The 15,408-nt window shown below is 44.9% G+C and overlaps 1 protein-coding gene and 1 long non-coding RNA gene across 2 annotated transcripts in view; one reads left to right on the plus strand and one right to left on the minus strand.

The window, feature by feature from the left end:
* Positions 1-1,902: 1,902 nt before the first annotated feature.
* The window catches only part of GNA14 (G protein subunit alpha 14), a 199,282-nt gene continuing 185,776 nt past the window's right edge, over positions 1,903-15,408 (minus strand). The window contains exons 3-7 of the mRNA XM_027549520.1: positions 10,584-10,738; positions 7,989-8,117; positions 6,579-6,708; positions 4,021-4,174; positions 1,903-2,898 (exon numbers count right to left, since the gene is read on the minus strand). Of these exons, the coding sequence (XP_027405321.1) occupies positions 2,708-2,898; positions 4,021-4,174; positions 6,579-6,708; positions 7,989-8,117; positions 10,584-10,738 (759 nt within the window). The 3' untranslated portion in view covers positions 1,903-2,707. The remainder of the gene's footprint in view (positions 2,899-4,020; positions 4,175-6,578; positions 6,709-7,988; positions 8,118-10,583; positions 10,739-15,408) is intronic.
* Positions 9,040-14,466, plus strand: LOC113897137. The gene is made up of 3 exons (XR_003512271.1): positions 9,040-9,701; positions 12,639-12,784; positions 13,062-14,466. It is a non-coding gene; the product is annotated as an uncharacterized LOC113897137 (long non-coding RNA).

The following is a 15,408-nucleotide window of genomic DNA, read 5'->3' on the forward strand; positions in this document are numbered from 1 at the left end:
GAAATCTGATCGGCGGCCTTCAGGACTCAGGCTGAGTTTATAATTTGCCCCAACCACTAACTTTTGTTTTTCTTTTGTTTCCATAGACGTGCTTGTTAATAAGTACCTAATTGCTCACACCATGTAAGGCTAACCTCAGGACCCCACCTGCAACACTAGCTCCTGAAATGAGACAGCTGTTCAACTGAAGTGACCTACTCTCAAGACTAAGAGGTTGGTTCAATGAAATTTAATAGTCTATCAACTTAGCTTCTGGGCTGTAAAACTTCACTGAACTTTTAAAGAGAGGACTGAAGGGGAAGAGAATATGTGACCCAAATATACACCTCTTTGGTATAAGAATTACTTAGAGCTGATTTTTTAAATGTATTTATTTATTTTAGGTTCTTTTCCATATAGGTCATTACAGAGTATTGAGTAGAGTTCCCTGTTCTATATGATAGGTTCTTATTAGCTGTCTATTTTATATATAGTATATATGTGTCAATCCCAAGCTCTCAATTCGTCCGCCGCTCCTTGGTAACCATAAGTTTGTTTTCTGCAAATACAAAAGTATTTCCCAAAGTCCTGCAAACTAAATGTTAAGTGGATTGCTATAAACTTCAGAGAAACCGCCCAAAAGGCTCATGTTTAGATCATCTTTGTGCCTGGTGCTCTGTGGGCCACTCAGGAAGTTTACCTGAACATCTGATGACATCAGAAGCACTCAAACTTGGAAGATTCTTTTGCTCCAACATCTAGAAATCTATGACTCTATTTCTGTTTTGTAAATAAGTTCATTTATACCATTTATTTAGATTCCACATGTAAGTGACAGCATACATCTGCCTCCTCTGACTTCACTCAGTATGCTAACCTCTAGGTCGATCTGCGTTGCTGCAGGTGGCGCTAGTTTGTTCATCCCTGTGGCTGCGTGATACTCCATTGTATATGTGTGCACATCTTCTTCATCCATTCATCTGTTGATGGACCTTTAGGCTGTTTCTGTGTCTTGGCTATTGTGAATAGTGCTGCTGTGAACATTGGGGTGCAGATTATCTTCCAGTTATGGTTTTCTCTGGATATATGCTCAGGAGTAGGATTGCTGGATCTTATGGTAGTTCTATTTTTAGTTTTCTGAGGACCCTCTGTTCTGTTCTCCATAGTAGCTGCACTAATTTACATTCCCACCAACAGTGTTTGCGGGATCCCTTTTCTCCACACCCTTTCCAGCATTTGTTGTTTGTAGATTTTTTGATGATGGCCCATCTGACCGGTGTGAAGAAGTACCTCATTGTAGTTCTGATTTTCATTTCTCTACTAATTAATGATGTTGAACATCTTTTCATGTGCTTTTGGTGATTGTTTTTAAGAAACAAGAGACACAGGAAAAGCTCTGAAAATCTTGTAGAAGTTACCCTTTTGTAAGTGAAATATACATTTATTTTAAGAAACTCTCCATTTTAAATGTGTCTCCTTCTCTGTTCCTAAAAGGGTGATTCTAAATGACAAACTATCAATGTAGAAGGTGCCCCTCTTAATTCAGCTCAACAACCTTACCCTTTTTTATTGTGCTTTACCTATTAATCTCCCATAAGTGACCTTCCCTTCTCCTCCATCTTTCTTGCATCTTCAGCTGAAGAAAGTACTTAAGGTGATGGCTTGAGTCATTTTAGGAGAGTTAAACTCAGTTTTCCAGGATATCTCCCATGTATACAGGAGGATACATGGTGTTAGACTTACATTATTTTATTATTAGAGGGGTGGGGTCTCAGCCAAGAACCTAGAAGGGTGGAAGGAAAATTATTTTTCCTCCCCTATAGGGACATTTGGAAGTTTCTGAGTTTTTACAGTCACAGCATTTTTCTTTTTAGGAGCAGAACTATCAATCAACCATGAGCTCAAAGAAACATAATCCAGTGCTAATGGCAAAATGGTATATTCTTAGCCTCCTCAGAAAGGCGCAACATACATGGTTCAAACAGGAGATCTGTGGTAGCCATCAGAGAGAGAGGTTACAGTACATCCGTTAAACAATTTGGGCTTTTAGCCGTTTCATAAGTTTATAAGGCCTGGTCATCTACATTGGAATATATATATATGTGTGTGTGTGTAAGTTTTTACCACACATTTTTCACGAATACAAAATAATACTATCTGTGAGCCCATAGTAATCAAATTGTGGCAAAACCAAATTAGAGGTACTGATACAATCATTAATTTGACTTAGGAAGTTAACACGAAGAAGAACAAACTTCTTAAAAAAATCTTTGGTTGCATGTTGAATACTTCAGCATGAAGAGAGAAAAACAACTACAATATTTAATTTTAAAAAAAGGTTACCCATCTAATACTAGAGGTCTCAAAGCAGGATCCATAAGTTTACAGGCTCCTCTTATGTGATTTTTCTAATGGCTATTAGCACACACACTTCAATTAAAAAAAACAAACCGTAAATCACAGTGGCTTTTTAGACTTCTGTAGAATACCCAATTCAAAAATTATACAAAAATCTTACAGCTTAAAGTTAAGAAAAGAAATATAAAAGCAAGACTTTGAAAAAGTTTTGCTGAATTCAAACATCTTACAAGCTCCATCACCCATCCTTGTCCCCATGGCTGCATGATGGACTTGGCGCCACCAAGTGGGCTGAGCTGGGTGATGTTAGAGCACTTGCAAATAAAACAAATCTGGTTTTCTGGCCCGGGTGAGGGGTGCACAGCAGCTTTTAAACCAGGTTGAATTCCCTCAGGTTCAGTTGTAGGATTGTGTCTTTCACAGCAGCAAACACAAAGCGGATATTCTCTGTGTCTGTAGCACATGTGAAGTGGGAGTAGATGACCTTCTCTTTGTCAGGATTCTGATCTTGATAAAGCTTCAGGATGAAATCTCTGGCAGCTTTGACGTCTTGCTTTGGTCCTGTCATGAGGGCAGTCAGAATCAAAAAGAGAGATACCAGCTCACCACCAGGCCCCCTCAGAAGTCATATTCACTGTACTCTTGTTTTTATTGGGAATCCTTCTTTGAGCCATCTTATTTCTAGAGACTTTTTTACTTGGGATATTATTTTATTATGAACTTGCAGAAGGGTATTTGAAGTGTCCATTGGTATCTAAAAATCATACTTGAAGATTTGTTGAAAAATAGTGACCTACTTTAATTTTCTGATTTGGACCGTTTTTGAAGAGGTAATTACTCTTTAAAAATATACTGATTTATTTGGCTGCACCAGGTCTTAGTTGCGGCATGCGGGATCTAGTTCCCCCTCCACTGTGAGCGCAGAGTCCTAGCTACTGGACCACCAGGGAAGTCCCTGAAGAGGTAGTTCTTAAGTGAAGTAGAGGAGAGAAAAGAGAGAATATGAGGCCTAACACAGCTAAGCTCCCAAGTCTGATTGTGAAGCCTGAGAGCTGTATGCTATATTGTCAATGTGGTTAATAAAAGGAAAAAGGAGAGCGTTTAAACACCACTTGTCTACATATCCGTATCAAACTTGGTAATGTTTCTGCACCAGAATTAATTAGCGACAGGGTCTAAACCCTCTCTCTACACCTTGGAGAGGTCATAAAGATAACTTCTGTGTCTACCCTGTCTGGTGAAGGGGCTGCCACATTTCGGCACTAGAAGTGCAGAGATGAGTCAGGCAGAGTCTCTGCCCTCAGGGTCTGCTGGGACAAGACAGCTGAAGGCAGAGAGAGCAAGGCAAGCCCAGGCCCCCAAGGGAGCCTGAGGAGGGGCACCTACTGTGGAAGGAGGTGGAGTGAGGACCAGAAGGCCCTCCCAAAGGAGGAGGTGCCTGATTTGGGTCTCATAGAACAAAGCAGAATTAGCAAGGGGTTGGCAGTACACCCCAGGCAGTAGGAGAGGTGTGTGCAGAGGTGCTGTGGTGAAAACACGCTGATTTGACTGGAGCTTCCATTCAGAAGTGAGGGATGGTAAGAAAGTCCATCGGAGGCAGATCAAGGGGGCCCAGATAAGCTATGCTGAGAACTCTGAACTGGTGCCAGGGAGGTCAGGGCCACAGGATGGACACTTACTTACCAGTGTATTCTGGAAAATAGCTAATTAGATGAGAGTACATGATTTTCTCTTCCAAAAGATCCTTCTTGTTTAAGAACAGAATCACTGATGAGTTCAGAAACCAGGGGTAGGTGATGATAGTTTTAAATAAGGCTTTACTCTCTTCCATGCGGTTCTAAATGAAAAACAAGCGATTTAGGATAAACTAGGAAGAAAAACAATGCTTTGGGAACAGCATGCCTGCTTCCATCCATCTGTCCTCTTACCCAGCTGTCGTCTCCAGGTCACTGGCGTTGCTCAGGCCGGGGAGAGAGTGGCAGGTGGTCCCTGCTTCTATTTCCCTCATCCTCACCCTCCCATTAATCACCCTCTTCTGGAACTCCTCTCATGCAAATTCTCTGGCCCTCAACACATAAGGATATAAGAAAGGCTTTTGTGTAACTTGGAAAAGGAAGGTTGCAGCCCAGAATTGACACAAGTTTTCTGTGTATAACTACTGGGATTACCAAGTCGGGGGATCCTTCAGAACCAGAGACCTGAGATGCCCTTTCACTGGGTGTGGGCTTCCAGACTGGGCATCAGGAGTGCAGTGACAATGAGAGGAAGGAAGGCTGTTCTGGCAGGGCCACCACCCTCAGGGACGCTGGTGGAGAGGAGCACTAACTGCTGAGCGCCTGCCCTGCACCGTGTTTGGCAGGTGGGTAACACAGCCGACGCTCTCCGAGGGATCGGGTCCCCGTTTTAGGGGGAGCATACTGTTCACAAGGATGTAAATGCTTTCCCTGGACTGTACAGTAGCACAATCCAGTGGAAGCTATGTAGACAGTAATAATTTCTGAATATTAGACACTGGCAAGAAAATATTAAATGAAAGTAGATAGGGTATGTATAAATCTTCTCTGGTGACAATAATCTAGCATTCCGCCCTCTCCCAAGTATTTCTAAGAAGAAAGAAACCCTTTCCTTCCTTCCTTCCTTTAGACTGAGAAACACAGCCCTCCTGCTACAGAGGGACACTCCCTAAATTTCTGTTCCTATGACTCCCAATGCCTGGGCCCATTCTCCCACTCAGTACGTTTTTAGGGATCAGTTCTGGAATCTGTCACCAAAAAGGTAAGGTTTCACTTGTTTTTAAAGCTTCTTTAGCATTAATTATGATCTTATCAATAATGAGCTCCAAGGAACTACAACATATGAAAAAAACAATTCCTATATACCATAGTGAGTGGATGCAAGACATATCTCCAACCAGGATAGAAAAGTCTGGAGTGGCAACCACTTCATTTTTGCCCAGATACCTAGATTTTTCAGAGAGGAGAAAGTAATTTCTAAGCACATCAGGCTAAGATACTCATCCCTGGCTCACCTGACTAATCTTCCCTGAGAAACGGTCTAATTCCTGAGACAAGTTTAGAGCTAATTTTTCATATTGATAACTCAATGCCTTTGCTTTAAAAAAAATAAAAAATCTCTCCACTGGGAGAGCTGGGTGGCAGCCAAGATTTCTATTCTTCTTTGCACAATGACACTAGTAAATGGGCTAATCCACCACTAATTAGCTAATGTAACTGTGCTCCTCAGAGAAAAGTCTGCTTTCAAGAAATACAAGATAGAATTTGTTCATAATTATTGCCTAATCCTGGACAGAATTCTTTATTGATTTCCTTTCATTACCTGCAGGCAAGAGGTATTTCTAAAAGGTCAAGAGGTCTGGTGCAAAAGGGTAGGGGAAAAGACGGTGATTATCACACAGAAAATAGCCCTAACCTCACAAGGAAGGGGCCGGGATGGTTCTCTTCACTTTCCTGGCAGATCCAGTTAATGGAATTTAACCAGCCAGTGCCATGGCAGCTCTGCAGAGGGCACCGAATGCCTGGCTGGGGTGGATCAGTGGCAGCTGCGTTGAGCAAGTCCCTTCCAGGGGAAGTGGAGGTCAGATGCTGCCCCCGGACAGCTCCAAGCATCTGGTACCACTCCCCTGGCCAGCTTAGCTCAGGACCTAATTTGAGAGCACCATGGAGGTTGGGAAGCCTGTCTCAGGTAAGTCTATTAGAAATAGTGTTGTTCAACTTTGGTTGTATATGCGCATCCCCAGGGGGCTTAGTGAAGGTAACCCCCAACTCTAAACCAGGAAATAAGAATCTCGACAATAGGGTCCTAAAGATGTTTTTAAAGAAGGGGGGGGGACCCCTCCCACTATGCAGCCAAGGCCGAGACCCCTGTTTTTGAGTGTCTCCACCCTTCATGAAGACTAGATGTCCAAGGTCAGGCCACACATAGTTGTTCTTTAAGGTCCCCTGGGAATTTCAGTGTCCATCAGGATTCTAGGTCAGTGATTCTCGGATTACCTGGGATCTTCTTGAGGATCCTGCTTTATTTGGCCTGGAGTGATTCGGAAGGTGTGTATTCCTAACAAGCACCCAGGTGATGCTAGGACTGCCAGCCCACAAGCTACCCTTCCAGGAGTGAGGCGACTTAACCTAAGGGATAGGGCCTCATGCCAGAGTGGGCTGGCTTCTTGCAAACTGCAGAAATAGGTTTTGTTTTCCACAGCTAACCAGACTCCCCACCCAGCATACCTCATTGTCACACTCAGCCAGGACCTGGTCATATTCACTCAGAGCAACCAAAAAAATAATGGAGGTGACACTCTCAAAGCAGTGAATCCATTTCCGTCTTTCAGATCGCTGGCCACCAACATCCACCATCCTGTTCAATAGAATAAACATAGGACTCTCTGGGGGAAAACACATGGAAATCAGCACTCTTTAGGGTCCTCAATAATCGTTAAGAATAAGGGATCCTCAGATTAAAATGCTTGAGCACCACTGCTTTAGGCATGAGGAGCCGCTGGGTGTTTTCCTCGCAAAGGAGGCAGCAGGATGTAAGTGAAGTTACTGAGGATGCATGCAGAGGTCACTCAGATGGAGCCTGCTTGAGGGTACTGGTCAGGGATTTGCTGCAGTAGTCCAAGCAGAAGTTCAGGCATCACTTGGGTGGTGCCCAAACCATCCCAGAGTGCCAGGATACCAGACACAAAAGGGCAGAAAGGCAGGCAGGCTTCTGGACTACTCGCCACCTCTTGTTTCCTGGCCCCTGCAGTTAATCCAGAGATTGTGCGTTAGCTGAATGCTACCCCTTCCCTAGAAAGACCTGCAGGTGCCCTCTGTCTGATGTGGAGACCCAAAGCCTTAATCTGTGTCTTTGGGACAAGTTCAGGGTGTCATAGCTCAAGGATCAGTCACAAGCTTGAATGTTCCAGGGCTCAGGCAGTTTACAGAAATGAGTCCGGGGACCTCTCTCAGGTAGCAAAGGATGCACTTCAAGCATGCTGTGCTGGGCCCGTCTAGAGGGAGGTTTTGGAAGGGTTAAGCAGAGATTGATTCTGAAAAGGTTTAGATAAATTCATGGGCACACAGGCAGAGGGCATGTGCTCAACAGAGATGCCGAGTATCAGACCAGAGGGCTAGACCAGAGGGCTCCCCCAGCTTGACAGCACTCCAGCAGCATGAGATGCAGGCTAGACAGGGCAGGACTGTACTTGTGCTGTCTCCAGACAACCATGTGTAACAAGTATTAGGAGGAACAAGGGAACGAACAGATATAAAAGTGCTTTGAAATTTGCAATGATAAATCTTGGAGCTGAGAATAGAAGGGAAGAGAAATAGTCAACTTCAGGGAAAAGACCCCAGTATTGCCAATCTGTGGGTTACAGAAATATACATCTGTGTGTGTGTGTGTTACACACGAGAAGCATTCCAGACATCAGTAGGGAATGTCTTCTTCTCTAAGGGGAATAGAAAGATGTGTTTGTATCCACTGTACAACTTGAAACCAACCACAATTCTAATACCCTGTGATCGTGAAGGCCATTATTGCCCTAAGAGACATAAGCCCTTTTAGCAATAACACACTGAAGAATCCATCTGGGGACTTCCAAGCCTGGAGAGACAGATTCTTAATGGACCGTGTCAAGGAGACAGACTTACCGAAAGATGATGTTTTCCAGGTCAAACGGATACTCAATGATGCCAGTGGTGGGCACTCGGACACGGAGCACATCCTGCTGTGTGGGCACGAACGCTGGCATGGCGATCCGGTCAATGTCCGTCAGGTAACTGGTGTTAGAGAGCAAGATGCTGAGAAGGGGGAATGCCCACCCGGAAAGTCACCCCAGCTCCCAGCCACCCATACTCGTTCATGGATTCATCAGTGACTTTCCTGAGAAGCAACCATCCCGCCCTCCTAAAACTGTGTGGAGAGTTTGGTGAGCCTGCTGAGACTCAAGTTTGCAGCTCTGGTCTCCCCTCCTGGTTCTCAGCTGCAGCACTCTGCTGGGGAGGGAGCCAGCCAGGCCACAGGGGCAAGAGATGGCACCTGGCTCTCTGACATTTCATCTGTTCTCCTCTCACAGGCCCTCCTCCAAGAACACTGTAAAATGTAGATGCTGTGCTTGGATACTTTACTTTGCTCAATGAATTAGAGGTAAGGAAAATATAAAAGCATAAATAAGGCCAATGGGAAGTCCTCTCAAAAAGTTCCTTGTTACACTAAGAAACTGAACATCTCCTAAAATAACCCCAAACTTGTCTTGGATTATTTTGGGCCATATATTACAGCCCAGGCTTAAAACAAGTTTCTTTTTCTGTGGTAAAACAAGAAGACACTTCTTTTTAAATGTTAAGGCCTTTGAAACAAGGCACTTTTGAGTAAATAACTGAGGCCCTGGACAGTGACAGTGCTGATAAGTTGGAGCCCCCGCACATGGAGGTGGCCCCACCTTCTCCCGCACCCCCCACACAGGCAGAGCTCACCAGGTGTGCCGGGGCTGAACAGGTGAACCACCAGGGCAGCCGTCTGTGACCACAGCCTCAGGGCTTATCGCCATGGACTTCTGATGCTTTAACTTATGCCTGTCAGGCTTCCTTGGTGGCTCAGATGGTAAATAATCTGCCTGCACTGTGGGAGACCCAGGTTCAATCCCTGGGTCGGGCAGATCCCCTGGAGAAGGAAATGGCAACCTACTCCAGTATTCTTGCCTGGAAAATCCATGACAGAGGAGCCTGCTGGGCCACAGTCTGTGAGGTCGCAGAGAGTCGGGCATGACTGAGCAAATCTCTGTGTCATCCCACCAGAGCGTGTGTCCTTCAGGGCAGGAAGCAGCAGTTGTACCTATAGCCCTTTCCTCCGTGCCTGGCACAGAGCAGACACACACCAAATACCTCTCCAAAGAAGCAGACAGTGGCAGCAGAGCAGATGATTACCACTGACCTGGACCTCGGAAGCGTCTGGGGTCTCACCTGTGCCAGGTTTGAGAGTTCCCTTTTCTCTGTACAGCCCTGTCCACCACTCCAGTCACTCTCCACACTTCGTGCACTTGCCCCAGTTGTCAGGCCCAACTGAATTCTACAGCACGCCTAGTGGGTCTTTCCCAAGCTGATCTATATCAAGAGCCCTAGCCATTCCCCAGGGCCTTCCCGGAAGCCAGTGACACAGGCTGGACCAGGGAGGACTCAGGGGTCCCAGCTGTCAAAGGCTATCTGCCCTCCTCTCTGCCCTGCTGTCTTATGTGCTGATCTAACGACTTGGGTTTCTTTTAGTTCCTTTTCCTGCTTTGCTGCTGTGTTGTACTAACCTGGATTCATGTCATTCAGCACTCAGCCTGGGACAAACACCAGAGGAAGGCCAGTGACATTAAGGAGGTAAGATTCTGGTTTCCTTTCCTGCCCCCTGGCTTGTCAGGATGGGTGAATTACCCACACCACTTTGGAGGGTGATGGCAGCACATAAGGGAAGGGGATGGGCCTAGGGAAAGAATTCCGGGGCCCTCAGAGAGTGGAAATGACCCAGAGCAAGAAGGAAGGAGCTGAGCTGCAGAAGCAGGAATCCTCACCCCTTCAAAGAAGGACCATGATCCAGCTATTTGCCCAGTGATCTGGGCAGAGGCATTGTCTTGGGGAATTCTTAAAATCAAATTCTGTGATCTCTGTGGGATAGTCTGCATGCAGAACTATCTATTTCTTTTTACCCTAATAGATTACTGATTACTCCTTCACAAGGAGTTAATGAACAAAGAGCTCCCAAACTGAGCTGTCGTCCGTGACTATCTTGTCCACTTGAGGGCAGCACCAGATCAGCCATGGATGGGTGTACTGCACTGTTGGGTCTAAACTCTTGATTTTAGGGCAATTGGACCTGCTGTTTGCCAGTCAGGAAACCAGAAGGCAGAGGGATATGGAGAAGGGAAAGGAGAAACCAGAAGCAGGTGTAGTCCTGGTTTAAATCATATAACTTCAGCACCCCAAATGAGATCAGTCCCACCAAGGAAAGCCCACAATTGACTTAGCCTCTCAGTGAAAAGGACAGATGAGATCCTTAAAACTAGATGAGGAAAGGTAGGTGTGGGCAAGGAGAGCTATCTAGGGGGCTCCTTGGGGGGACTGAATTGAGGAGGTGGGAAGCGAGGCATCAAAACACAGAGGAGCAGAGGGAGGCCGTGCTGCCTGCATTTTAGCAGGTAGGTCATTTCTCCCTGGTAAGAATCTCCACTGAAGTGTGGCCACAGCCCGGGGCTCTGTACTCACTATTTGGCAGAGTCTGACAGTTGGTACTCCCGCCTCCGATCGTAGCACTCCTGGATTCCAGGATCCTGCCACAGCTGCTTGATGGCCTCCACCTGGTCCCTGGAGAGTGTGGACACCTTGTCTACTTCCACTTCTCTGATTAGCTGGGCATTTTCCTGCTCAGAGGGAAAAGAACCTTTCATTTGGCAAAGGAAAGGAAACCATTACGGTTGGTGATGTAGGGTCAAGACTTGCCCTTGTCTGTGGATCAGGGAAGATGTCCCCTAGGTGCCAGGGTGTGGTGGGTGCCCTCCAGAAGAGCTCCTCACAGCAAAGTCACTCAGTTGCAGCTCCACTGGGTGGAGATGATGTGGCTGCTTAGCTCAGTGGAGAGAGCCACAAAGAGCCCCAGACCTGTGGCCTTTGGTCCCAGCAGTACCTGGGGGTCAGTGTTACCAGCATTCAACACCCAACTGTGCATGGAGAAACACTGGAGTGATTGATCATCATTGTACCAACCAACATTACTTCCTCATTAGCATGCAACTCGTTTGAATATCTGCACAGCCCATAGAACAATTAAAAAACAACAGTATTGTTAGTGGCATACCAAGGGTAGGATAAGCAGGTCCACCCCCGTGCAAGAAAGAAGGGAGCGCGTCGTCATCTTCAGAGAACTGAAAAATCACGTCCCAGCAATTAATCATGAGTCTGCTCTTTCCTTTACTTTTTAAAAATGTTTTAATTGACCTTATTTTTTAGAGTAGTTTTAAGTTCACAGCAAAACTGAGAGGAAAGTACAGAGAGTTCTCATGCTTTTTATTATCATGCATCACTAATAAAACACTCTCCTACTGGGTGGACCACACCCACTGTACTCCTGACCCCATGCCACTGACTGCTCTAGTACTATTGCTTTATTATTACAGTAAGTGTTAATATCATTATTGCTTTAATTACTGTTACTACAGCAGCTATCACTTATTACACTCACTGTGTACCCAGGGCTCTGCATATATCATCTCATCTGATCAACAGAAGGCAAGCAAGAAGCCAGAAATTTTTCCAAACCTTAGCAAATTAAAGTGGTAAGATTGACCTGCATCCACAGCACTACCCTGCTTTGGCCTGAGAGACTCAGCATCCCATCCTTGGCTGCAAGTTGGAGCCTGCCCTCTTCACTGGATTTCAGGGCAATTCACTGGCAGATGGGAGTCAGCAAAACATCCTTTGGCAGCTGTGGTCTCTTTAAGTATATACTACACCCTTATGGCAGAAAGTGAAGAGGAGCTAAAAAGCCTCTTGATGAAAGTGAAAGAGCAGAGTGAAAACGTTGGCTTAAAGCTCAACATTTAGAAAACAAAGATCATGGGATCAGGTCTCATCACTTCATGGGAAATAGATGGGGAAACAGTGGAAACAGTGTCAGAATTTTTTTTTTGGGGGGGGGCCTCCAAAATCACTGCAGATGGTGACTGCAGCCATGAAATTAAAAGACGCTTACTCCTTGGAAGGAAAGTTATGACCAACCTAGATAGCATATTCAAAAGCAGAGACATTACTTTGCCAACAAAGGTCCATCTAGTCAAAGCTATGGTTTTTCCAGTGGTCATGTATGGATGTGAGAGTTGGACTGTGAAGAAAGCTGAGCACTGAAGAATTGATGCTTTTGAACTGTGGTGTTGGAGAAGACTCTTGAGAGTCCCTTGGACTGCAAGGAGATCCAACCAGTCCATTCTAAAGGAGATCAGCCCTGGGATTTCTTTGGAAGGAATGATGCTAAAGCTGAAACTCCCAGTACTTTGGCCACCTCATGCGAAGAGTTGACTCATTGGAAAAGACTGTGATGCTGGGAGGGATTGGGGGCAGGAGGAAAAGGGGACGACAGAGGATGAGATGGCTGGATGGCATCACCAACTCAATGGACATGAGTTGAGTGAACTCCAGGAGTTGGTGATGGACAGGGAGTCCTGGCGTGCTGTGATTCATGGGGTCACAAAGAGTCAGACACAACTGAGTGACTGAACTGAACTGACACCCCTTGAAAAGTCACTCTTTTCTTGCATTTTTTATCAGGAAGCCCAACAGAAGGCTAGAGGAAAGGAAGAACTTATAGATTCACTTGACTTGGTAAAACCCAGAACCATGATTAAATCAACATGGCCTTGCCCTCCATCCATCAGGAGTGAATATAATCTTCTCCCAGACTGTGGTATCCTCAGGTAGGTCGAGGATCCCCTTTGTTGAGTCTCAAACAAGGTCTATGCAGGATGGGTGAGCAGAAAGAACCTGGGCTGAAAATCAAGACCCTGACGTCTAAGTAGTTCAGTGGGATTTAAGGAACCCAATAGGTTCCCTGCCTCAGCATCGTCATTTGTAAGAGGAGCCTGGTTTATAAACCATGGGAACCTGGTTTATAAAGTATCACCCAAATATAAGCAGAACTAGCCTTATTATTGCAATACATGCCTAATAAATATTTCTTGTCTGCCAAAACAGAACACAGTGACAGCCCCCAAACCAGGAGTTCTAGTTCTGCCTGCTGGCACATTTGTGTCACATGCCCGATTCTCAACCAGAGAGAACAATGAATGGAGACCATAGACCGTGCCTGTATGGAGCAGAAGGGCTTCTCCCGCTTCTTCCCTCCACTTGCAACTCGCCCACCTCCCACATAGGAGCAGACGGTCTCCACTGAAGAATGCGGATGGTGGAGCTTCCCAGGATACCCCATTTGCCCACACCAGTGTTTGGCTCTTTCAGTGGATAAAAAGTGGCTCCCAGGAAATTATCACAGAGGAATGCAGCCTTCTACATAAGCTCTGGGGTGGGAGGAATTTAGGGAAAAGACATTGACCTGGGATTTCAGGTAACCAAGGGAATTCAGCCTCGTGAGAAAGACATATTGTTTGTTCAGCCAAGGGAGGAGATTTGGGGGACATCTTGCTTAGAAGAAGAGAATAGAGGCTCCTTAGAAACCTAACAACTGGGACTTTAGAACTAACTGAACTTTGCCACCCAGGACTCCAAGTTCAGAGGTTTTCCTGTCCATCTTTGTCTCCCCCTGGTTAGCTCTACCTGTCCAGATCATTTTTTTTTAACTTCCTATTTAAGACTTGGAAAAAGGTAGGAAACATGGTAGAACAAGATCTTCTCTGCCTTTCAAGATTGCCCAAACATCCATACTCTCCTACTTAACCTTATCATTCATCCTCACTCCTTCCACATGTGTTCATACATATACCCACACATGCTCACGTAACTCACACATACGCTTTTCCCTGGAAATACCTGAAAGAAAACTGCAGCCTCAGTGCCTCTTTATCTCTAAAGACTTCAGTGCAGTTTCCTAAAACCAAACATACATAATCACATTGTATAATCATATATAATGATCAACATCAGGAAATTAACAGTGATACACAATATTCTAGTCTAATCCGCAACCTTACCCAAAGTTTGGCAGTTGTCCCATAAATGTCCTTCATTGGCCTGCTCTAGACTCATGTATTGCATTTAGTCAGCTATCTCTTTAGTCTCCATTTACCTGGAAAGACTGTAGTCAAAGGAGTTATTTGTGTCACTCTGATCAAGAATGACTGACAAGGGGAGAGTTCCCTGGTGGTCTAGTCGTTAGGACTCTGCACTTCCACTGCCAGGGCCAGGTTCAGTCCCTGGTTGGGGGCAGGGTGGGGGTACTAAGATCCTGCAAGCTGCATGGTGCAGCCAAAAAAGAATGCTCCAGCAAGGATGTGCTCTTCAGTCACAAGCCATCATGAAGATGGCTGGTGGAGCGGCACAGCCGAGCCCCAGAGAATGTTCCAAGGCCAAATATTATAAAGGGCAGACAGGAATGAGAAAAAGGGTACCCAGGTTTTTAAATAAATTCTATTAAGATATCAGATGAATGACTTTTGCACATTAACAATGTGTGTTTTTTAAAAAGTGAAGTTTTGGTGGCACAAAGAGAAACATAGATCAATGTAACAAAATAGAAAGCCCAGAGATAAATCCACACACCTATGGACACCTTATCTTTGACAAAGGAGGCAAGATTATACAATGGAGAAAAGACAATCTCTTTAACAAGTGGTGCTGGGAAAACTGGTCAACCACTTGTAAAAGAATGAAACTAGAACACTTTCTAACACCATACACAAAAATAAACTCAAAATGGATTAAAGATCTAAATGTAAGACCAAAAACTATAAAACTCCTAGAGGAGAACATAGGCAAAACACTCTGACATAAATCATAGCAGGATTCTCTACGACCCACCTCCCAGAGTAATGGAAGTAAAAAATAAACAAATTGGACCTAATTAAATTTAAAAGCTTTTGCACAATGAAGGAAACTATAAGCAAGGTGAAAAGACAGCTTTCAGAATGGGAGAAAGAAAATAATAGCAAATGAAGCAACTGACAATTAATCTCAAAAATATACAAGCAATTTCTGCAGCTCAATTCCAGAAAAATGAGTGACCCAATCAAAAACTGGGCCACAGAACTAAACAGACATTTCTCCAAAGAATACATACCACTGGCTAACAAACACATAAAAAAATGCTCAACATCACTCATTATCAGAGAAATGCAAATCAAAACCACAACGAGGTACCACTTCACGCCAGTCAGAATGGCTGCTATCAAAAAATCTACAAACAATGCTGGAGAGGGTGCGGAGAAAAAGGAACCCTCTTACACTGTTGGTAGGAATGCAAACTAATATAGCCACTACGGAGAACAGTGTGGAGATTCCTTAAAAAACTGGAAATAGAACTGCCTTATGATCCAGCAATCCCACTGCTGGGCATACACACCGAGGAAACCAGAATTGAAAGAGACAT

This window comes from Bos indicus x Bos taurus, chromosome 8 (assembly GCF_003369695.1).
Source record: "Bos indicus x Bos taurus breed Angus x Brahman F1 hybrid chromosome 8, Bos_hybrid_MaternalHap_v2.0, whole genome shotgun sequence".
Classification (NCBI taxonomy): domain Eukaryota; kingdom Metazoa; phylum Chordata; class Mammalia; order Artiodactyla; family Bovidae; genus Bos; species Bos indicus x Bos taurus.